Raw genomic sequence first — 25361 nt, 5'->3', positions numbered from 1 at the left:
GGCAATGACCAACTTTAAACCAAGGTATGACAAGAATAGCGAATCACGTCACGAAACTGACAGCATTCATTTCTGAATGCTGGTCACTGCTGTTTTTCTTATATGTAAATACAAGTTTACTCTCAGAAACAAAACCAGAAGAACAGTCAGCATGCAGAATAATTATCCGAGAACCTATTCCTATGAAAACTCTGAAACTGCCAGAACCCTCACTCATTTTCCAGCAGATGTTCCTGGAATGATTCTAATTGGCTCATGTTTCATCAAGGTAATACACTGTTGAGTTACTGGCTTCGCTTCAATCTTGAATTTTTATATGGGATGTAGTTCGTACTGCTCCTATGTCACTTCTTTGAACTAAAAACTCTCTTCTCAACATATCAGGAACCAACATCTTTTAAAATTCTTTACATCGATGAAGCACTTACCATTGAAGCTCATTTTCTCCTGCATAACTGAAACACATTTTTGTGATGCTGGGCATTCATCATTCACATGGAGCACTTTAAAACATTGTTGTTAAAACCATCCATTTGTGTTACAGGTTCCGTGCGATATCAATGCTTTCCAGGTGACACTAAACGAACTTTTTTCTATCATTCCTACAGCTCTGACACTGTCGTTTACAATTCTCTTTAAAGTTCTCTTGCCGATACCATATAGCTCTGGAGTCCATTCTTGTGTCTTCAAATGTCAACAGTAGGAGACCTGCTTTCAAAGTCACATTTGAAAAAGTGGTGAATGCAGTAAATAATCCCCCTCGCCTGCTTGTGAAGCACATAACATTTATTACCATCACCTGGCTTTTTTTTAATCACACTTAAACATTTACAGATACACATTTACAGATACACATTCACACCTACACTGCAACAAGAAAAGAAAGAAAACAAAAAAACACTGACAGCTGAACGAATAATTCAGTTCTTGCGAGGTACGGCAACAGTGCAGCATGCAGGAGTGAGATTCTCACTGTCTAGCTGTAACTCACTGCTACCTGCTCAGAAAGAGAATGAACATTAATGGTTGCCAGTGGCTAGTGGAGGGGGATGCGCAGAATGGCTGAAAACTTGGCCCCCTTCCAACATGATGCGTACTTTAGTCCACTACAGACTGAATGAATTCACCCTTACAAAAACGCAAGATTGAACATCAGCAGCAGAAAAATATGAACGAAATTTAATAAATATAGTATACGGAAAACAGAAAAAAATAAATACTTAACTTGCTGCTCCACAGATGTATATCAGCCGAGAGCTGGAGCTTTGTCCTATGCTGCCCCGATGCCAATTATGGATTTCATCATTTTTATTGTCCAACAGGCAACTCTCATGCATGCACCATGCCTTCTGCAGGTCTCCATCCTGTGCCATCTTGCCCTGGTCATTGTACTCGGCTGTGGTACATCTACATCTACATCTACATCCATACTCCGCAAGCCACCTGACGGTGTGTGGCGGAGGGTACCTTCAGTACCTCTATCGGTTCTCCCTTCTATTCCAGTCTCGTATTGTTCGTGGAAAGAAGGATTGTCGGTATGCCTCTGTGTGGGCTCTAATCTCTCTGATTTTATCCTCATGGTCTCTTCGCGAGATACACGTAGGAGGGAGCAATATACTGCTTGACTCTTCGGTGAAGGTATGTTCTCGAAACTTTGACAAAAGCCCGTACCGAGCTACTGAGCGTCTCTCCTGCAGAGTCTTCCACTGGAGTTTATCTATCATCTCCGTAACGCTTTCGCGATTACTAAATGATCCTGTAACGAAGCGCGCTGCTCTCTGTTGGATCTTCTCTATATCTTCTATCAACCCTATCTGGTACGGATCCCACACTGCTGAGCAGTATTCAAGCAGTGGGCGAACAAGCGTACTGTAACCTACTTCCTTTGTTTTCGGATTGCATTTCCTTAGGATTCTTCCAATGAATCTCAGTCTGGCATCTGCTTTACCGACGATCAACTTTATATGATCATTCCATTTTAAATCACTCCTAATGCGTACTCCCAGATAATTTATGGTATTAACTGCTTCCAGTTGCTGACCTGCTATTTTGTAGCTAAATGACAAAGGATCTATCTTTCTGTGTATTCGCAGCACATTACACTTGTCTACATTGAGATTCAATTGCCATTCCCTGCACCATGTGTCAATTCGCTGAGATCCTCCTGCATTTCAGTACAATTTTCCATTGTTACAACCTCTCGATACACCACAGCATCATCCGCAAAAAGCCTCAGTGAACTTCCGATGTCATCCACAAGGTCATTTATGTATATTGTGAATAGCAATGGTCCTATGACACACCCCTGCGGCACACCTGAAATCACTCTTACTTCGGAAGACTTCTCTCCATTGAGAATGACATGCTGCGTCTTGTTATCTAGGAACTCCTCAATCCAATCACACAATTGGTCTGATAGTCCATATGCTCTTACTTTGTTCATTAAACGACTGTGGGGAACTGTATCGAACGCCTTGCGGAAGTCAAGAAACACGGCATCTACCTGTGAACCCGTGTCTATGGCCCTCTGAGTCTCATGGACGAATAGCACGAGCTGGGTTTCACATGACCGTCTTTTTCGAAACCCATGCTGATTCCTACAGAGTAGATTTCTTGTCTCCAGAAAAGTCATTATACTCTAACACAATACGTGTTCCAAAATTCTACAACTGATCGACGTTAGAGATATAGGTCTATAGTTCTGCACATCTGCTCGACGTCCCTTCTTGAAAACGGGGATGACCTGTGCCCTTTTCCAATCCTTTGGAACGCTACGCTCTTCTAGAGACCTACGGTACACCGCTGCAAGAAGGGGGGCAAGTTCCTTCGCGTACTCTGTGTAAAATTGAACTGGTATCCCATCAGGTCCAGAGGCCTTTCCTCTATTGAGCGATTTTAATTGTTTCTCTATCCCTCTGTCGTCTATTTCGATATCTACCATTTTGTCATCTGTGCGACAGTCTAGAGAAGGAACTACAGTGCAATCTTCCTCTGCGAAACAACTTTGGAAAAAGACATTTAGTATTTCGGCCTTTAGTCGGTCATCCTCTGTTTCAGTACCATTTTGGTCACAAAGTGTCTGGACATTTTGTTTTGACCCACCTACCGCTTTGACATAAGACCAAAATTTCTTAGGATTTTCTGCCAAGTCAGTACATAGAACTTTACTTTCGAATTCATTGAATGCCTCTCGCATAGCCCTCCTCACACTACATTTCGCTTCGCATAATTTTTGTTTGTCTGCAAGGCTTTGGTTATGTTTATGTTTGCTGTGAAGTTCCCTTTGCTTCCGCAGCAGTTTTCTAACTCGGTTGTTGTACCACAGTGGCTCTTTTCCATCTCTTACGATCTTGCTTGGCACATACTCATCTAACGCATTAGGTACGACAGTTTTGAACTTTGTCCACTGATCCTCAACACTATCTGTACTTGAGACAAAACTTTTGTGTTGAGCCAACAGGTACTCTGAAATCTGCTTTTTGTCACTTTTTCTAAACAGAAAAATCTTCCTACCCTTTTTAATATTCCTATTTACAGCTGAAATCATCGATGCCGTAACCGCTTTATGATCGCTGATTTCCCGTTCTGCGTTAACTTTTTCAAATAGTTCGGGTCTGTTTGTCACCAGAAGGTCTAATATGTTATCGCCACGAGTCGGTCCTCTGTTTAACTGCTCAAGGTAGTTTTCAGATAAAGCACTTTAAAAAATTTCACTGGATTCTTTGTCCCTGCCACCCGTTATGAACGTCTGAGTCTCCCAGTCTATATCCGGCAAATTAAAATCTCCACCCAGAACTATAACATGGTGGGGAAACCTACTCGAAATATTTTCCAAATTATCCTTCAGGTGCTCAGCCACAACAGCTGCTGAGCCAGGGGGCCTATAGAGACATCCAATTACCATGTCTGAGCCTGCTTTAACCGTGACCTTCACCCAAATCATTTCACATTTCGGATCTCCGTCAATTTCCTTCGATACTATTGCACTTCTTACCGCTATAAACACGGCTCCCCCTTCACTGTCCAGCCTGTCTCTGCGGTATACATTCCAATCTGAGTTTAGGATTTCATTACTGTTTACGTCTGGTTTCAGCCAACTTTCTGTCCCTAGTACTATATGGGCGTTGTGACCGTTTATTAATGAGAGCAGTTCTGGGACCTTTCTGTAGACGCTCCTGCAGTTTACTATTAGCACATTAATATTGTTACTCCCTGTTGCATTTTGCCTACTCCTACCTTGCCGCGTCTCAGGAGGCGTCTTGTCGGACCTAGGGAGGGAAGTATCTAACCTAAAAAACCCCCATGTGCATTTCACACGTACTCCGCTACCCTTGTAGCCGCTTCCGGTGTGTAGTGCACGCCTGACCTATTCAGGGGGACCCTACATTTCTCCACCCGATAGCGGAGGTTGAGAAATTTGCACCCCAGATCTTCGCAGAATCGTCTGAGCCTCTGGTTTAAGCCTTCCACTCGGCTCCAAACCAGAGGACCGCGATCGGTTCTGGGAACGATACTACAAATAGTTAGCTCTGATTTCACCCCGCGAGCGAGGCTTTCCGCCTTCACCAATTCCGCCAACCGCCTGTACGAACTGAGGATGACCTCTGAACCCAGACGGCAGGAGTCATTGGTGCCGACATGAGCAACAATTTGCAGTTGGGTGCACCCAGTGCTCTCTATCGCCGCCGGTAGGGCCTCCTCCACATCTCGGATGAGACCCCCCGGCAAGCAGACAGAGTGAACACTGGCCTTCTTCCCCGACCTTCCCGCTATTTCCCTAAGGGGCTCCATCACCCGCCTAACGTTGGAGCTCCCAATAACTAATAAACCCCTCCCCCCGTGTGCCTGTTCGGACCTTGCTGAAGGAGCAGCCACATGTCCACTCACAGGCAGAGCGGGCGATGCCACACGGCCAGCCTCCACATTGACCCTCCGCCTCGTGCGCCGCGAACGCCGCTGAACCCGCCACTCCCCTTGGGGAGAGGGTGGCCCAACCGCGCTCAGTACAAGCGAAGATGTCTCGACAGCAGGGACAGTGGGTGAAGCATGTAACACCTGGGGTGTACCTTGCGACGCACCAGACTCCCCACTGCCGCTACACTCCGAGGCAGCAGCCTGAAGACGGCTGACCGCGGCCATCAACACGCTCAGCTGTTCGCGAACAGTGGCCAGCTCCTCCTGCGTCCATACACAGCAGTCACACATCCTATCCATCCTAAGGAATCAAATTTACTGAAGAGAGTTAATCAACCTTTAACTAGACTGCTAATTCACTAAAGGCGGCTGTTTATTCACTAAACTGTGGTTGCTAGGCACTTCTTGTAGAAAACAATGAAAATAGCACTACCTGTCTCTGGACTGTATTGAAAACAAACACTAGCACTACTGGCACTATGGTTGACTAAAGGGACTCTCTGACTGTGTTCAAAACAAACACGAAATCTATGGAACTATTAATAGCACTCGACAATTAAAGCTTCTTAAAAGCAAATACACACGGAAGAAGAAATGACAAGTAAGAAAAATACAGTTAATACTTAAATTAAGGTAGCTCGCTGCACAGCAGACGGCAGTTACGACGACACTGACTCTACTGGCACTATGGCTGACTAAAGCTACTTCCCAGGCATCCAACATTGCACCAATGGGCCGCTAGCTGGTTTTCACTGCACTTTTGGTACTGCCCTCATGGAAGTTTCATTGCAAACCTCAACCCCAACTCTGCTGCTGTCTTCAGTGTCTAGGCCATCTTTCACAATGTTGACCTGGCACTTCCTCCTCCATTCTGTCTGTCTCCACCCTTGAGGGGTCCTATACTCTTTACAATTGCGTCACCATAAATGGAGGTGGGACCTATCACCATGCGGCTAGCGCCTTCGATACTACTACCCTCCATACAGCCATGAACCACCAGTGGCTAACTTCCTTGCCTACTAGCTACACAGATTCTGACAAGAACAGGTAAACAATCGATGTATATATAACTAGATGTCTAGATAGTTTTCCGTATATATAACTAGATGTCTAGATAGTTTTCCTCCAAGTCTCTAGCGGTCACCATGCTTCATGGTGGCGCACGCTTTGTCACAAGAGTCGCTGCCAGTATTGGCACTACACTACTGCTGCCAGTCATGTGCCCCCAAGTGCTGATCCCTGTAACTTCCCGCAATCTACATAGGTCATGGCTCAACCAATCTGTGCAGTTACTGTGGCAAAGCTCCAACCATCTGGAGTCCCTCAATAGGGAACTCTCTTCATCGAGCACATCAGAAGCGCCACCTTGATCTGTCATTCATTACTTTCAGATGTGGTGTGGTGGTGGTTAGTGTTTAACGTCCCGTCGACAACGAGGTCATTAGAGACGGAGCGCAAGCTCGGGTTAGGGAAGGATTGGGAAGGAAATCGGCCGTGCCCCTTCAAAGGAACCATCCCGGCATTTGCCTGAAACGATTTAGGGAAATCACGGAAAACCTAAATCAGGATGGCCGGAGATGGGATTGAACCGTCGTCCTCCCGAATGCGAGTCCAGTGTGCTAACCACTGCGCCACCTCGCTCGGTATTACTTTCAGAGGCTCACCCGACTGACGCTGGTCTTCCCCAGATTCAGTACCTCATGGCCATTGCAGCTACCACTGCAGCCCATGTCACAACGGATTAGCCACCGATATCGTCTCTAAGTACTCAGTCTCACAAGATATCGCCTCCAACCACTCCAAGGACATTCCATTGTACAGTGACAGGCTAAGTTGGCACCAAGCTGCACACCTAAGAACTGCAGTTTTGTTATTCATAGTACATCAATTAGGCATCAAGAGACTATTGTTGTTTGTTCACTGACTTAATAAATTTCTATTGTTCCGGGTAACTGGGCTCATATATAGTAGCGTGCACCTTCACACTCTAATACTTCAGAATGAGCTTCCTCTATCTGAAACACTGATGATTTTGCTTAGAATTTTACAGCACATTTTATAATGTAATTTAACTCTTGTCACCTTCCTTGTCCACTGAAGACAAGCAGAACTTCTCTCAGTTTTGCGTGATATTCTGATTCCACTGGTTAATTTCCTTGAAAAACATTTTCAAAGTAACCTATGTTACAGGATACGTTGTATTTTCATTAACACCAGAGGTTGTGTGCACATCTCTCCAGTGTGTATTTTGTGAACTGTTTCTGAATTCCCCAATTCATTTTTCATTTATTACCCTTATAGCTCTCCAGTTCTTTGTATTTATATCATGTACTCTGATACTGACATCAACAGTTCACCATCATGGTCCAAGATGACATTAAATATGGGAATCACTTTGGTGTTCTCATTGTTGTTGTTGCTGTGGTCTTCAGTCCAGAGACTGGTTTGATGCAGCTCTCCATGCTACTCTATCCCATACAAGCCTCTTCATCTTCGAATAACTACTGCAACCTACATCCTTCTGAATCTGCTTAGTGTACTCATCCCTTGGTCTCCCTCTATGATTCTTAGCCTCCACACTTCCCTCAAATACTAAATTGATCTCTTGATGCCTCAGAACATGTACTACCAACCGATTCCTTCTACCAATCAAGTTGTACCACAAATTCCTTTTCTCCCCAATTCCAATCAGTACCTCCTCACTAGTCATGTGATCTACCCATTAATCTTCAGCATTCTTCTTCATTCTGTTTATCGACCATGTTTCACTTCCGTAATGGCTACACTCCCTACAAATACTTTCAGAAAAGACTTCCCGACACTTAAATCTATACTTGATGTTAACAAATTCCTCGTCTTTAGTAATGCTTTAAGTATCTCATTTCCTTATCCAATTCCCTCAGCATCACCTGATTTAACTCAAATACATTCCATTCTCCTTGATTCACTTTTGTTGACGTTCGTCTTATATCTTCCTCTCAAGACACTGTCCATTCCTTTCAGCTGCTCTAGGTTCTTTGCTGTCTCTGATAGAATTACAATGTCATCGGCAAATCTCAAAGTTTTTATTTCTTCTCCACGGATTTTAATTCCTACTCCGAATTTTTCTTTTGTTTCCTTTACTGCTTGCTCAGTATACAGATTGAATAACATCGGGGCTAAGCTACAAACCTGTCTCACTCCCTTCCCAACCACTGCTTCCTTACATGCCCCTCAACTCTTGTAACTGCCACCTGGTTTCTGTACAAATTGTGAATAGCCTTTCACTCCCTGAATTTTACACCTACCACCTTCAGAATTTTAAAGAGAGTATTCCAGTCAACATTGTCAAAAGCTTTTTGTAGTCTACAAATGATAGAAATGTAGGTTTGCCATTCCTTAACCTATCTACAAAGCTAAGTTGTGGGGTCATTATTGCCTCGCATGTTCAAACATTTCTCAGGAATCCGAACAGATCTTCCCCGAGGTCGGCTTCTACTAGTTTTTCCATTAATTTGTAAAAAATTCGTGTTATTATTTTGTAGCCATGATTTATTAAACTGATAGTTCGGTAATTTTCACACCTGTTACCAGCTGCTTTCTTTGGGATTGGAATTATTATATTCTTGTTTAAGTCTGAAGGTATTTCACCTGTTTCATACATCTTGCTCGCCAGATGGAAGAGTTGTGTCATGGCTGTCTCTCCCAAGGCTATCAGTAGCTCTAATGGAATGTTGTCTAATCCCAGGGCCTTGTTTATACTTAGGTCTGTAAGACAACCGTTCTTATGGTGCTATTACACTGTCAGAATGACACAAAAATTGTACCTGGTAATGAGAATTGTAAACTATTTTTCTTTGTTCCTAGACTGAAAATATATACATAATGAAATAAGATTATTGCCACTTTTTAAGAAACACTATGTCAAAAATTATATACATCGGAGAACACTCCATAGAGTACCAGTTAATGTTGTTCTGATCATTTGAAGCACAACAAAACTAATGGTCTGACCTGCCTGTAGCTGACCCCAGAGCTGTTAATTTTGCCTGATGTAAGGACTAATTTCTGACTAGTGGTCACTCAACATATTTTTGTAATTTTTCTCACTTTCATGGTGGACTGATGCTCTGTAGCTTGTCTTTCTTTCTTTCTTTATGATAACATTGTTTCTCTAATTTAAATAACAAATAACAGCTCTAGCAAGCATTATTTATCTGTACAGCCATGATAAACATATTTACCGCAGTCATATGCAAGCAATTCACGAATTAACTGTCTCAGAAATACTGTCAGTCTTTGTCCAAAGCTGTCAATCAAATTTTTTTGGCATTGTTAATCAATTGCCCCTTGGCAATTATGTGTGAAGAAAAAGCTATGGCTAACCACCCACATCTACATAACATACTTATGAGATGTGCACAGTCAATGTCGAATACAATAGGTAGTGATAATAATCTTACCCAACCGAGTATTCAATAGTGAATTATCAAGGCAGTTTAATTACAGTGACAAAAAAATGAGAAACTGTTATTTAATTTCACTTATGGTACTCACCCATGAATTGCTCACATTTGCAGACTCTTCTAATATTGAGGCAACTTTTAATTCCAATTCAGACTTAATTTCGTTCAAAATCTGGTCAAATAAACACACATAATGAACTGGACATACTGCCATAGGGAATGGTTACAACTAATACAACTAACAATAAATGTAATGCAAAGACACTACATTATCACCCTTAAAGTCCACACCATGCAAAAATTATCAAATAACAATAAACGAAAAATTACACAGAAGAACACACACACAAACAAACTTCAGTTTGTCAAGGAACCAAATAAAAAACCAATTAAAGATGCATAAATAGTTTTATACAGTGGCCCATCTTTATTAGCAGATTACCTAAAAGCAATCTTTGTAAAAAGGTGTGTGTGTGTGTGTGTGTGTGTGTGTGTGTGTGTGTGTGTGTGTGTGTCTGGGCACGTATGCATGCGCACACACACATGCACATGTATTTTTAAATATCACAAGAAGCTTCCAGGAGGAAACAATTGGGATATTATAAGTAGTGAAACAGAAGTAGATTCTCTAAACCACCACACAACTTAGCAAGCAACAGAAGACTGGAAGGACAACAGCATGTTAACCTCAGTTATTAGTGAAAAATAATGAATTTAACTTAACTGGTTACAGATATAATTTGTTAAAATTGGTTTCCAAAATTACAGGAAAACATTGTAAGATCATATTAATTGTCAATGAAATTAGTTTATGCTAAAACTACTCGCCTAAAGGAGATTACAAAATTTATTAGCTCACTAAAAGTAATAATTGTACTGGCTATGAAGGTTTTCTACTAAACTATTAAAATTTTGCATTGACTTGAAAGGGTTCGATCATTTTCCCACCACTGTCCTTGCTTTATGTTAATGATCTGCCATTTTATTTTAATCTGGAGGCAGTCGTAGTCATTTCCAAATATATTCTTTGATGTGAATTCCTTGACATCAGATGTTTTAGACCAACTTCTCAATAGGCAAATATGAAAATTTGTGACAGATCATGACTCGAACCTGTCTAGATCACTGACTGTATCACCCACAGAACATCCCCACACCGTGACCAACCCTCCACCATTCGCGTGACACACTGACTCTTCTTCATACATTCTACATGAAGTCGAGGAACAAACATTTTATAATGGTTTCCAAACACTACAAACTTAGGTTCTTCTGGGAATAACACCTTGGACCATTGCTTCGTGCTCAAATTTTTATGTTCCTGTGCCTATTCAATCTTTCCACGTTATTTCGTTGGTGTAATAAAGCTTTTTGGTCACTATACACATCTTTAAACCTTATTCATGAAGAAGGCGTTGCACTGTCGTGAGAGAGATTGCAGCTGCTCATATACTATTTAATTTCTTATGAATTTCAGGTGTAGTACAAGTCCTCTAATGTCTGTACACATACGTACTGACCTTTCCTGTATGATGTTACTCAGGGCCTTCAAGATTGTAAAACACTTACATTAGCACCAATTGGCTTGAACTGTTGCAATGTATACACCACTGTAGATTGGGCTATGCCACTTTCGTTGCTACTGTTCTACTAGAACAGCCGTCCTAATGCAGAGCTATATTTACGGCAGATTTTTCAATAGAAGTCTCCTGATTCTGTCCCATTAGACAGTAACACAGTACGAACATGACCACATATACAAACACAGTGCTAGATGCACACAAGGTAACTGTAAACCAATGCAAACTGATTGCTACACAGACAGCTGAAGGAATGAGGCCATTTTGAATGGAACCGTCTTAAGTAAAGGCATGCCAGTGTTACTGTGGATACTCATCAGCACCCCTCTATGTGAACAACCAGTCAAATACACAACAGAGGCACATTGTCTTTACATGTTTAAATTTGTTTTATTTTCAGAATGGGGTATGACAGAATTTTCAAAATGAAATCACTGATTTAACAAGAAATCTATAGTTGTGACAGGCCATCGTAAATTTTTGACTCCTAGTGTCCGTGTGGAGTTCAGACACCTACGGTACATCTCTCAGTTATCTCTTTAACCAGCTGGGAGTATTAATCACTGCCTCACAATATATCTAATCACTTATGAAATTTGTTACCAACACTCCATCTAAGTTTGAAAGTAACAGAAATTTTCACAAATACAAAATGAATGAAAAATGATCTCCATTACTGTTTACTGACTAGCTTTGGCACAAAATGGAGTGAAAATGCAGCTGAAAGACTCTTTGAAAATATACATGGAAATAAAATGTCTGGCAGATAGGGGAAGTGTTTTCAAATGAACATTAAAAATGTTTAGCTGTAACAGCTCCTTCTATATCATACATGAATGCTTGAATGGAGAACATTAGCCATAAAAGTATACTCAAATGGCCAGGAGGTAGTCATATAAATATTATTTTTTACATATTTTTTATGCAAGTTTTTTATGTATGTTTTCTGTGTTTTATTCTGGTGATATGTTCCACATCACAACACATTATGTGAATATGATCTAAAGTGTAAAGAACTAAGCAACTAACATCAGCTATATTTGTAATCAATCAATGACTAGGCATATTTCCTGACAGACGTAAATGTTATCAGTTATATGTATCTTCGAGGGTTGTCCAAAAAGTAATGCACCACTTTTTTTTTTCTTCAACAGTTCTTTATTGAACATAATGAGAATTACACACATGAAGAATGTCGTTTTATCTACACACCCTATTTTTCAACGTAATCTCCATCCCGTCCTATGGCCTTCCTCCAATGTAAAACAAGGGTGTGCATACCCTGTTGGTAACAATACTTGTCTTGGTGGTGGAGACAGTGTTTAACTTTGTGAATCACCTCATCATTGTCCTCAAAATGTCTTTGATGAATGGCAACCTTTAATGGCCCAAACAAGTGGAAGTCTGAGGGGGTTAAGTCAGGGCTGCAGGGTGGATGGGATAACACTGTCCAACCCTGTTTTGTGGTGTGTTCAGTAATCCTCAGACTTGTGTAGGGCAGCATGTTGCAGCAAAACATCTCCTGAGTTGTGATGCCAAAGTCGCCAGAAGTGTGTCTTGAGTTTTATTAATGTGTTAACATACGCTTCTGAATTAATAGTACCACCTCTTGGCATCACATCAATGAGAATCACACCTTCACAGTCCCAGAATGCGGTGATCATGACCTTATTGAGAGAAGCAGTTGCTTTGAATTTTTTTCTTCTGTGCGAAATGGGGATGGCACCATTCCATTGACTGACTTTTTTTTTTCGGGCTCAAAATGGTGAACCCAGGTTTCATCACATGTCACATCCGGAACAAGAAGGCCTCCCCCCTCGGCTTCAAGACATTGCAACAAATCAAGACGAATGTTTTTCTGTGCAATTTCTGATCTATCGTTAGATACCGCAGGACCCATCTTGCACATACTTTTGAATATCCAAGAGTGTGGATAATTCCATCCACACTTCCTTTGTTGATTGATGCAGCACCAAATGCTAAGTTGTAATGCATCTGTCCTCGCGAATGACATCATCAGCTTGCTGCAACATATCAGGTGTGACAGCCGTGGATGGTCTCCCTGACCAGGGCAAATCGTGAAGCTCCACCAAACAGGCTTCTGATGACCTTACCCTCCATGCCCAGTGACTGACTATACTTCTGTTGATAACAGATGCTCCATAGAATTTGCACAAGCATTTGTGAATATTCCCCAAAGTTTCTTTCTCTGCAGTGAGGAATTCAATGACGGCACATTGCTTGCAAAGTACATCACTTACAGACGGAATTTTGAAACTGTCCTGCAGCTACACTATCTGTCGGAAGTGACAAAAACTTGGTGCGCTCACTCAGGAGACTTCAAATAATACGTATTCAATGTTTTGCATCGTAGCATTGTTTTCAGCTGAGACAACCCTTGAATAATAATGGAGGTAGTCAAACCACGATATATTTGTGTAATACAAGTAATATATAAATGTATATATAATGTATAACAGATGAACATTGTTAGAAAAAAAAAATCTTGTAAAGTTCTTGACCAGTTTACTCTAAATTTTTAAAGCACACATTATTAAACACTCATGTGGACATAGGCCATGTAATTTTTTTTTTAATAACACTGTACAGATTTTCTCCTAAAACCTACTGTGAGAAAGAAAATGCTCAGCTTTGTTCTGCTGTGAATATGTGCAGTTTAGTTTTCTTCCATACAGTCGGTTTTCACAGGAAACAGAAAAGTTGTATTTGCGGCTTATCAGCTTATGATTAGAGTCCTACTAATGAGTCTGAATTTGCAATAACAATAAAAAGGCTCAAGAGGAGTATTTGGACAGAGAAGGGAGGGGGGAGGAGAGGATGAGTAGGATATTGAGTGGGTGGGAGTAGGAGAGAGAGGGGGAGAGGAAGAGATGGATAGAAAGAGGGAGGACTTTAAGATGGATAGAGAGGGGGAGGGGAGGGGAGGGGAGGGGAGGGGAGGGGAGTGGGATGAGGATATTGAAAGGGTGGGAGTAGGAGAGAGAGAGGAGGAGAGGAAGGGATGGATAGAAAGAGGGAGGACTTTAAGATGGATAGAGAGGAGGAGGGGTAGGGGGGAGGAGGAGGAGGACCTGGATAGGGAGATGGAGAAGAAAGAGAGGAAGAGGAGGAGGAGGAGGAGGAGGAGATGGACACAGAGGGGGAGGAGGATATGGACAGAGAGAGGGGGGAGGAGAAATGCTGAGAGAGGCAGGAGGAGATGGGGGAGAGGGAGAAGGAGATGGAAAGGGGGAGGGGGAGGAGGAGGGGGAGGAGGATAGAGAGGAACAAAGGAGGTGATGGACAGAGGGATGGGGAAAGATGAGGAGGTGGATAAAGAGTGGGAGAGGAGAAGAGGGACAAAGAGAGGGGGAGAAGGACATGGACAGACAAAGGCGAGGAGTTGATGGATGGAGAAAGTGGAGGAGTAGATGGGACAGAGAGAGGGAGCGGAGGAGATGGACATAGAGAGGGGAGAGAAGGATATTAAGATGTACATCCAATTGCCATACACTGTGCTGATTTGTCGGTCTGCCGTGGTGATCTGAACTCTCACCCTGGGGTGGCAGCCAGTGCGAGCACTCGGAAGCTGCAGCACGTGGACTGAGGCAAGAGAGAGGGTACCTGGCCTGCTTGCAAAGAGGGCAGTTCTGGCTTGTTGACAGGTAAAGATCCTGTGTTGATACACAGTGATAGTGTGCGCATTGTGGACCCTCACTTCGGAGCCTCAAGGTGCATTTACAACTTTGAGACTGTCCGTGCACACTAGGCATGTGCAGCTGTTGCACGAAGACGCAAGGAAGTGCATGCACCAATGCAAAGTTGTGTATGCCTCTGAACTGTGCACATGGGAGCACAGGAATCTCCCCATACCAAACAGGGAGACACTTGCCTCTACTTGCAAATGGAACAAGCACAGACGCTTGTCAACTAGCTGCCAGGAGCACAGGTGTAAACACAGCTTCACAGAAACCTGTTGCTATGACTCAAATCATTCGCCAGTATTGCATAGTTTTGAGAGCTCATTGCAGAATTGTCTCTACTCTTCAGTGAGTGTTCTGTTACTATGAGTTACAATCAGCTGAGGCAGTTTTAATCGCTTGTTGTAGAACAGGGTCTACTCTACAGTGAGCGTTCCATTACTATGATTAGTGATCAGCCAAGGTGGATGTTCCATTATTATGTGTTCGTCAAAGTTGTTTGGTTGCTTGAAGCTTGTTATTACAGGCTATGATCAGCAAACACGGTTTTGTATTTTTGGTTTATGGGTTAAGCAGTGTTGAGATTAGTGGAAACAATGTCTACTGGTTTTCAGGTAATGTTTGTTGTTGCCTGGCGCACATAAGACATGAGGGCACTGTATGTCGATCTTAGGGCAGTCTTTTCGATCATGCCGTTGGTTATATGTGGATGTGCTTATTTTTTTGGCTCAATGCGTTTGGTGGTGGTCTTTCAAAGTTTACATAGTTTCACATGTTGATTGTGTGCACTCCTGAACAATTCATTATGCATATGAGGAATTGAATTCTGCTCCTGTGTGAGTGTTTCCTTTTTAACGCATTGTTGCTAAACGGGAGACACTTGTTCTCTCTGTGTGTGTGAAATGATTGTGCTCTCCACAAGTTATGATTGTTTGTTTAATACCTTGATCTGTCAGTGGTATTTTTGAGTTTGATTTCATTAAATTACAGTGAGAAAAGGGTCATCTACCTTGCAAGAGGAGGACACTGTTCGGCCAGACAATCAAATAATGGCAACTGAAGTCAGTCACCAAAAGGACACAGCACATATGCCTGGACCCTTTATTATTTTAAGTCACTGGTTCATTTATGTTCAGAAAGATTGGATGTTGTCTCTAGGCTTGTCACATATGGTTAAGTAGTCATGGATTGAAACTCTCAATTGTATTGGCCGATGATGTGAGATGTGACACTACAGAATCCGAGCAAGCTTCCAGAGGCACTGTCAATGGTATTAACTGTCGTGATCTTGTATTACTTCAATGGTTTTGAAAGCACGCGCTGCCGGAGTGCTTGCTGATATTTTTGTGTCAGTTTGTGATGTGGTGGCTTTTGGTTTCCTTGTGTATGACTGAGAAAAACAAAGCTTAGTTGCTGCAGTTGGCTTTAGGGCAGAGAAGGGTTTTTGCACTCAACCATAACTGCTTAACTGGAGCACTCCAACTGAGTGTTGTTGTTGTATGTTCTGCTAACTGGTGACAATGTTGTTCATCACCTAGTCTGGCTTGTGTCTTAATGATAAGAGGCTAAACCCCAACAAGTGTTGTGATCTAAATTAAGCAACGGCTAGTGTCAGTAGAAATAAAAGTGCTAGTCCCACTAGTTGTAAATTATAAGAACTGAGTGAACTTAATGCCTTGCTTTAAGTGATACCATAGTTATTGAGACTAAGCAGTTGTAGGAGAACTGTAGCTGGGCATTACATAGTTTGGGTATAGTGAAATCTATGACCACTAGACTGGTGGCCTTAGAAGTTACTTTCATTATTTCAAGGTTTGATGTTACATGTTCTCTGCTTAACTGTCTTAAAAACCCTCTATGTAGTGTGTGCGTCAACCCTGTGAAATGTGGTACTTCAGATTGCCGCCATTAGCAGTGACCCCAAAGTTGTGACACTGACATTGCCTAACGAAGTATTGTTGTGTTATCTATATGAGCAGATGATTAACTGGTTAATACCAGCAACTGTTCTCATATTTAATGTTCTTATATTAAATATATAATTTAATTTATAATTTAATGTTCTTGTACTAAATGTTTTGAATGTCATTTTTCTTATACTCACTGCTTTGTATTACAGCAGCCTTCATTCAATTTCACATCCCTTCCAACAAATATGTACCCCATTTTAAGATGATTGTCTGTGTAATGCTCAGTCATGGAGGCATGGTACTTCCATCTGAAATTTTTACAGTAGCAACTGAGTGGTACACGAAGTGCATGCCTGTGAGTTGTCTCTAACAGAAAACAAAGAAAACGCAGTGCTTGATTTCTAAAATTTTTGGTGCCAGAACACACTTCTTCAACCATACAAACTTCCCCCACCACAAAAATGACAAGTTTTGATTTTTGAAAACTTATGTAAGGATGTAGAAAGATAGATCACTAGGTGTAAGATACATGCTGCCCACATGAAAATTAAAGAGACCTTTGGAGAAAAGAGAACCATCTGTATGAATATCAATAGCTCTGATGGTAAACCAGTCCCACGCAAAGAAGGGAAAGCAGAAAGGTGGAAGGAGTGTCTACACAAGGGAGATGTACTTGAGGGCAACATCATGGAAATGGAAGAGGACATAGACTAAGATGAGAAGGGAGATATAATACTGCACGAAGAATCTCACAAAACACTGAAAGACTTAAGTCGAAACAAGGCCTCGGGAGTAGAAAACATTCCATTAGAGCTACTGATAGCCTTCCATCTGGTGAGCGAGATGTGTGCAATAGGTAGAATACCCTCAGACTTTAAGAAGAGTATAATACTTCCAATCCCAAAGAAAACAGGTGCTGACAGGTGTGAAAATTACCAATTCAAACTCTAAAGGTGGCAGGAGTAAAATACAGGAAGCAAAAGGCTATCTACAATTTGTAAAGAAACCAGATGGCAGTTATAAGAGTTGAGGGGCACGAAAGGGAAGCAGTGGTTGAGAAGGGAGTGAGACAGGGTTGTAGTCTATCCCCGATGTTATTCAATCTGTATACTGAGAACAAAAGAAAAATTTGAAGTATGAATTAAAGTCCAGGGAGAAGAAATAAAAACTCTGAGGTTTTCTGATGACATTGTAATTCTGTCAGAGGCAGCAAGGGGCTTGAAAGAGCAGTTGAACAGAATGGATGATGTCGTGAAAGGAGGATATAAGATGAACAACAACAAAACCAAAACAAGGATAATGGAATGTATTCAAATTAAATCAGGTGATGCTGAGGGATTAGGAATGATACACTTAAAGTAGAAGAAGAGTTTTGCTGTTTGTGAAGCAAAATAACTGATGATGATCAAAGTAGGGAGGATATAAAATGTAGACTGGCAATTGCAAGAAAAGCATTTCTGAAGAAGAGAAATTTGTTAACAGTACAGATTTAAGTGTCAGGAAGTTCTTTCTGAAAGTATTTGTATGGAGAGTAGCCATGTATAGAGTGAAACACAGACGATAAATAGTTCACACAAGAGATTAGAGGCTTTTGAAATGTGGTGCTACAGAAGAATGCTGACGATTAGATGGGTAGATCACATAAATAATAAGAAGGTTCTCAATACGTTTTGGGAGAAGAGAAATTTGTGGCACAATCTGACTAGAAGAAGAGATCGGTTGGTAGGACACATTCTGTGGCATCTCACCAGTTTAGAACTGGAGGGAAGCGTGGAAGGGGGGGGGGGGGGGGGGGGGGTTAAAAATCATAGAGGGAGACCAAGAAATGAATACATTACGCAGATTCATAAAGATCTAGGTTGCAGTAGTTACTCTGAGGTGAAGATGTTTGCACAGGATAGTAGCGTAGAGAGCTGCATCAGACCAGTCTCTGGGCTGAAGATCGCAGCAGCAGCAGTAGCAGCAACAACAACATGATTAAAACTTAAAACGAGACATCATTTTTTTAAAGATTCATGTTTTTAAAACATCATTTTTATAACAAGAATAATGAAGATGCAAGACTTAATATAAAAAACAGGTGCTGCCATCTGTCACCTAACACTGCTTGATGCATATTGGCACAAGTCAGTAGCTTTCATAACTATACCGTCATGTTTTCAACTGCTGTCAGGCACAACACTGAAATAGTGGCATTGTAACTGCTCAATGAATATTATTTATATCTCCACATGATATAAGATTTGGATTTAATATGTATGCACTGTTTTAAATCTATGGTGCTGACTTGTTCCCGAGACTTAAAACAATATTATTATTATTATTAATAATAATAATAATAATAATAATAATAATAATAATATCAACCCTGGTAGATGCCAGAATAACATTCCAGCACATTCCGGCCAAAATTAAGGCCTGCAGGTAATTGACGAATGTTACTTTGCTCATGGCCAAATTCACAACCATCAATTAGAATGAAGCCAATCTTAAAATATGACTGCCTCTGTAAGTATTTTGGTTTTTTGCTGAGCAGGAAAACTACACCCGTAAGTAGCTGTTAAGGCTAGTCGATGTTTTTGTATTTGCCTGTTTATTGCTAGATGCATATTATTACAAAATACAGCTGAGAATGGTGGATTGAACAATTACTTGATTTGGGTTGTATGCCTCTGGGCCACTGTTGGACGACCACTGGACTAGTGAGTGTGAGTGAGTTACAGTTAGGGCAGCTTGTGGGAGTGAGATGTGACTTCCATGCTAAAAAAAGAGTGAAAATATATTTGCTGGCTAATATTTTTGTGAAAAGATGCTAAGGTAGGTAGAATGAGGCAGCTGGTACCCCACTTTTCAGTCAGAGTCTAATAATAAAGATGAGCATGTTCGACTTTTCTGTGATTCGACAGAAGTTTTTTGCGCTGGTTATTATATGCTTTAACTCACTATAACTCTGCTTTTATAAATTTCATAAAGTAAAGTTACTTCTCTACTTTACAAATCATCATTTTGTGGAACCCGTGGATGGTTAGAAAATTTTACTACTAATAGAGATACAAAAATGGGTGGTAGGAAAAAAGGATGATTATCCCTGATGTAGAATAAGGTTTTGTTTATTTTTAAAAAGAAAGTGCTACTGTGTATAATGATTCCTATAATTTTATGATGCCATCACACAGTGCTTTCATTTAAAAATACAATTTTAAAAAACTGGAAATTCTACAAATAGACTACCAAGTCACGCAATTTATAGCCTGAGTCAGTTTCAATAAATTTCAATCCAAATCGCAATTGCGGAAGTCCTTGGAGATTCTGTTTGTAATCTAGAAATTGTTCCTATAAGTCTGTGTACAACTTTGTTTCTGACAGCCACTTTCAGCTATATGAACACCAAACTGAAAGTGGCTGCCAAAATAATGTGTACTATGGAAGTGTGGATGAAGCCATCAATGAGATATCTGTATTATTACAACCCTTCTGCTGCCCACCCCACTAGAAAAGTCATATTGGCTTGCTGGAATTGACCTGAAGTTCATCCTCTGTTTAGTTACCAGCAAGCATGTTCATGATTAACACCAAGAAATGATGACTTAACAAAAACTGAGGCACATGTAGCATAACTACAGCAAGTGTGACTGCAGTCATGGCACAAAGTGGGAGAGAGCTGAAGGAGGGCACACTCATGATCACACACAAGAGTGGACAACTTGTTAAATCACTCAAACAAATCTGGTCTGATGTCACAGGCAGCAAAACTAATTTTCTGAGTTGGAGTTTTGGTGTGGAGTCTGTATTTCATAAATAGAGGCTGGTCACAGCCCACCATGTTACAATGTAGCTTATATTCCATCTTGTATACTATGAAGGCCATAACAAAAGTTATCACCCATGCTACTGAGGTTACCAAGTTCTGGTCTTCAGTTGTATTGAGATTAGTATTCTTTAAATTCTGTTCTTAGTTAAGATTTGTATATTTTTTGTGGTTGTATGCTATCTGATCAAATGTATCCGGACACCCTATGTAATACAGCCTTCATTACTATATGTTGTGAGAGGTGGACCTACCAGTGTCAAAGGAGTTGGGGAGTATTGCTTTTTCAGTAGAGAAGCAGCAACAGCAGAGTGGATTGATTGAGAGAGCTCAGTGACTTTGAACATGGACCAGTTATTGGGTGTTACCTGAGCAACAAATCCATCCGGAACATTTCAACTCTTCTAAAGCTGCTCATGTCGACTCCTTGTGATGTGATTAAAGTGGAAATGCAAACGAACAACCACAGCTAAACCAAGAGCAGCCCATCATACATTAAGTAGGGTGGTTCTAAATAATCACATGAAATCAGTGGAAAGATTACTCATGAGTTCCAAAGTGCTACCATCAGTCCAGCTAGCACAATGGCTGTGAGTAGGGAGTTAAAAAGAATGGAGTACAATAGACAAACATCTCCTCATATGTTATTCATTTCTGTTGCCAGTTAGTTAGTTAGTTAATTAGTTACAAGTAGCACAGATCATTCTTTCATCAAAATGGCATGGAATGAGTTAGTTTACAGGATATGTATACATGAACAGTGTTAAGGTTAATGAAAACAATGTTTCTTAGTATTATTCACACAACTACACTTAAAAGTACTGAGCAATGCTTGAAGTGGTGTAAGTAGTGCCAGTGTATTGTGGACGACAGGATATGAATGATAAAGAGTGATGAATCATTTTATACCCTGTTATAGTCTCCTGGAACAGTTTGGGGTTGGCTAATGCCTGGCAAACATTACGTGCCATAAAGTGACGTACGGAAGAGGTGGTATTACAGTATGAAAGTGTTTTCGTGGTTTGGACATGTTCCCCCAACACTAAATGTGAAGGATACGAACACATTTTACAGCACTGTGTACAGCATGCAGTAGATGAACAGTTTGGAGACAATGATTGATTGTATCCTCTCATAAAGCAGCATCTGTGAGGCAATGGTTTGTGGACAATTAATATTCTCAAAATGGACTGGGAACCTCAAACTGACCCCCATGGAACACCTTTGGGACCTCTCAGGCAGTTAATTTTGCTCCAGATTCCAGAATCCAACATCACTATTTTCTCTGGTTTGGTTCTTGAGGATGAATGGGCTGCCATTCCTCCACACACATTCAAACACCTTACTGAAAGTGCACCAGCAGAGTTCAAGGTATCATAAAGTCAAATGGTGGACACACCCATAAAATGTCCGTTAATAGGTGACCCCATACTTTTGATCAGATAGTGTACCATCTCACTTATCAATCAGCAGTGGACAGTTGGTTTAAAGACAGAGACACTTAGCTATATTTTGTGTGTTGACGCATGGGATATTTAACAAGTTAGATTCAAGTACAGAGGAACCAAAGATGGGAATATTTACTCAAAAAGTGTAACTATGTACTGAGAAGAACATATTTCATGACAATGTTAATAATGTTAATAATAATAATAATAATAATAATAATAATATCAATGTAATAGAGGGAAACATTCCACGTGGGAAAAATTATATATAAAAACAAAGATGAGGTGACTTACCGAACGAAAGCGCTGGCAGGTCGATAGACACACAAACAAACACAAACATACACACAAAATTCAAGCTTTCGCAACAAACTGTTGCCTCATCAGGAAAGAGGGAAGGAGAGGGGAAGACGAAAGGAAGTGGGTTTTAAGGGAGAGGGTAAGGAGTCATTCCAATCCCGGGAGCGGAAAGACTTACCTTAGGGGGAAAAAAGGACAGGTATACACTCGCACTCACGCACATATCCATCCACACATACAGACACAAGCAGACATATTTTAAATTTAAAATATGTCTGCTTGTGTCTGTATGTGTGGATGGATATGTGCGTGAGTGTGAGTGTATACCTGTCCTTTTTTCCCCCTAAGGTAAGTCTTTCCGCTCCCGGGATTGGAATGACTCCTTACCCTCTCCCTTAAAACCCACTTCCTTTCGTCTTCCCCTCTCCTTCCCTCTTTCCTGATGAGGCAACAGTTTGTTCCGAAAGCTTGAATTTTGTGTGTATGTTTGTGTTTGTTTGTGTGTCTATCGACCTGCCAGCGCTTTCGTTCGGTAAGTCACCTCATCTTTGTTTTTATATATAATAATAATAATAATAATAATAATAATGTATCAAATGCAGCCTTACACCCAACAGAATGAATCTCAAACCTAATCAATAGGTAAGGTTAAAACTAAAGCTCCTGCAACTTACAGAGATCCTGTGGTAATATATTTAGAAGAATGTAACCTCTGCTTAAGGAATCAAAAAAAGGAAATTCTTCAAGTTCCAAACACACTGAATATGAGGCATACTTAATATCAACAAGTAGCATTACTCACCAAACAATGTACTTTAAGAGATATATCATCAGTGTGTTTCAAAGTGTTTGCATCAAACTTCTATGAGTGACAAATAACATTATGTGGAATAACTTTTGTTAGAAAAAAAATTCACAGATGCTTCTCAGTGCCTCCACGTGTTCTTTTTACAGAATTTGTCGGCCCTGGGATGTGGAGATTTCATCGAACAACCAGGGTCCACTAAACTGACGTGCTCCATCTGCTTACTATCAACCCCAGCTTATTGATAAGAGTGATTTTCAACAAGAGAACTTTAGGAATGAGTGTCTTTAAATGGAGAAAGATATTTTAGAAGCTTGGTCTACCCTCTCTCACACAGAGCAGATGAGCAGATTACGGGCAACGCACATTGCAAACTAGTGCCACATAGTGCCTATACCCTGCCGCCTCTCAGTGGCACAACCCATGACAAAAGACATCTAGTTCAAACCCATTACAAAAAACATCTGGTTCACAGAAACTGTCAGCAATCATTTCATCTCTAACAAAAGTTTTCCTCATGGCATGACCTACCAGCCATAGAAGTTTGATGCAAAGACTTTGAAACATCCTGTCTATATACTCGAATCTTTAGTTTCCTCTGCACACATACTTAACTTGTTATTTAATTACACCATATATACTGTATTCACCAGATTATGAGATGAATTTTTCCCCCAAATTCATTATTCGAGAAAGCTATGGTAATCTTATATTCTCAGACTATCTATTGCTGCTGAGGTCAATGTAAAAACATTGTTAATTAAATTGATATAGGGGTTGTCTTACATTTATAGATGAGGCTTTGGCAACTGAGATCACAGTTAGATTTTATTTCAAGAATTCGGAGGATTGTAGGGGGAACTGCGACATTATATTGACTGAGTACTAGGATACTTATGGGGAGAGGAGTGGTGAGCTGGCAACAAATTTTGTCATCCTGCCAAACATGGAAATGTATATCGTGTACATTGCAAGTAGATGAGAAAGCATGCTGACTCTCCTAGTTCACCCGTTAAGATGTCAGTTGCTCTGCTTGTGACCCATGGAAGTACATGTTGCAACGGCAAACACAGCCTATGAACTGATTCATTCATGAAATTTATGTAATGAAATGAAAAGTACGTCGATATAGTTACCTTATCTTAGTGGACATCAGTTGTCCATTAGTTTAGATAGTTTCCTTGCAGTCTTGAAAGTTTTTGAAGATTTCAGCTTCTTCCGAATTTATTTAAAGCCCGTGAAAAACAGCTTGGGAATGATGTCCATTACTCTGTCATCACAGCATCCAACATTCAGTGTTTCAACACTAACGTTAGCAAAACTATTGAAACATTCATATAAAATGTCATCCCATAAACTGTCCTCACATAGTTTTATGCAATGATATTTTCCACCTGGATAAGAACACGGAAGACACATTTCGATGGGTATGTGACCAATGTCTGTTCTGTAGAACAGCTGTAATATGTAATAGATGGCAGTAAAGAGAGTGGCACATCAGACAAATTCCCATTTAAAAGGCACAAATACTTAAGGTATTTTGTGACTCTTTTTGTTTGATGGAGCACAAAACCTGCCAGATGATAAACTAAACATTCTTTTGCTGAGGAGCTTTCAAGTCTCTTCAGAAAATGTTGTGGATTGGGCTGAGCATCTGAAGTTACGTGGAACACACAGCATTTTTTAAATTATGTCTTCTAGTTCCAGAACGCTGTCATTGTTCTTTTGCTGCAGATCTCTAGCTAATGTCCACATCTGGGTTATGTATGATGCCACAGAAAATTCACATTTATGTTCACAGTTTTCCACCAGAAGATAATGAATAATGAAAGTTTATGAGGATTGTAAACACACTGTAACATATGCAAGCTCAGGAAGTCTCTTACTGATGGATGGTCATTGCAATTCAGAGGCCTTATGAAAGTGAAATCATGTTGAGGTGAATCCTGATTAAATTTTGCTTCAGAACATAGCTGAAACCACTTTTCCCAAATACTGTTATTTCTAACATATTTTCAACAGTTACTCTTAGAAACTGGAGAGTTCTTCCAGAAGCAAAGCTATTACCTCTAATGGCGAGAATGCTTTTATGTTTTGTGAGCTCTGAGTTTTTGTACAAAGCATCCTTATGAAACAAAGAGTTAAGTGCATCCCCTAAGTTGTTCATACCTCTAGTTAGAGTCTGCTGATTCACTGCCTTTGAATCCTTGCATTTCAATTTCCCTAAAGTATTTTATTCCAATGGCTACTGAGTTACTGAATAACTGCAGAGTTAATCTTAAGTTAATTCCTTGAAATGATGTTGGATCCGAATGGCTTTAAGATAACTTGTGGCAAACTTTTAACGCAGAAAATTCTGGTGTATTCTCTTGTTCATAAACTCTTTGATAAAAATTGTTGTTTATGATCTTGTCATTGAGATGTAGTCAGCTTCAACACAAAAATGATTT

General features: G+C 40.6%; 1 protein-coding gene across 1 annotated transcript in view; it reads right to left on the bottom strand.

Annotated features, from left to right (window-relative positions):
* Nucleotides 1-25361, bottom strand: part of LOC124777198 — a 303378-nt gene that overhangs the window by 166481 nt on the left and 111536 nt on the right. The window contains exon 9 of the mRNA XM_047252513.1: nucleotides 9451-9531. Within this exon, the coding sequence (XP_047108469.1) occupies nucleotides 9451-9531 (81 nt within the window). The remainder of the gene's footprint in view (nucleotides 1-9450; nucleotides 9532-25361) is intronic.

This window comes from Schistocerca piceifrons, chromosome 2, assembly GCF_021461385.2.
Source record: "Schistocerca piceifrons isolate TAMUIC-IGC-003096 chromosome 2, iqSchPice1.1, whole genome shotgun sequence".
Taxonomy (NCBI): Eukaryota; Metazoa; Arthropoda; class Insecta; order Orthoptera; family Acrididae; genus Schistocerca; species Schistocerca piceifrons.
The sequence above is the reverse complement of the archived record's forward strand: the minus strand, read 5'-3'. Positions and strand labels throughout refer to the sequence as shown.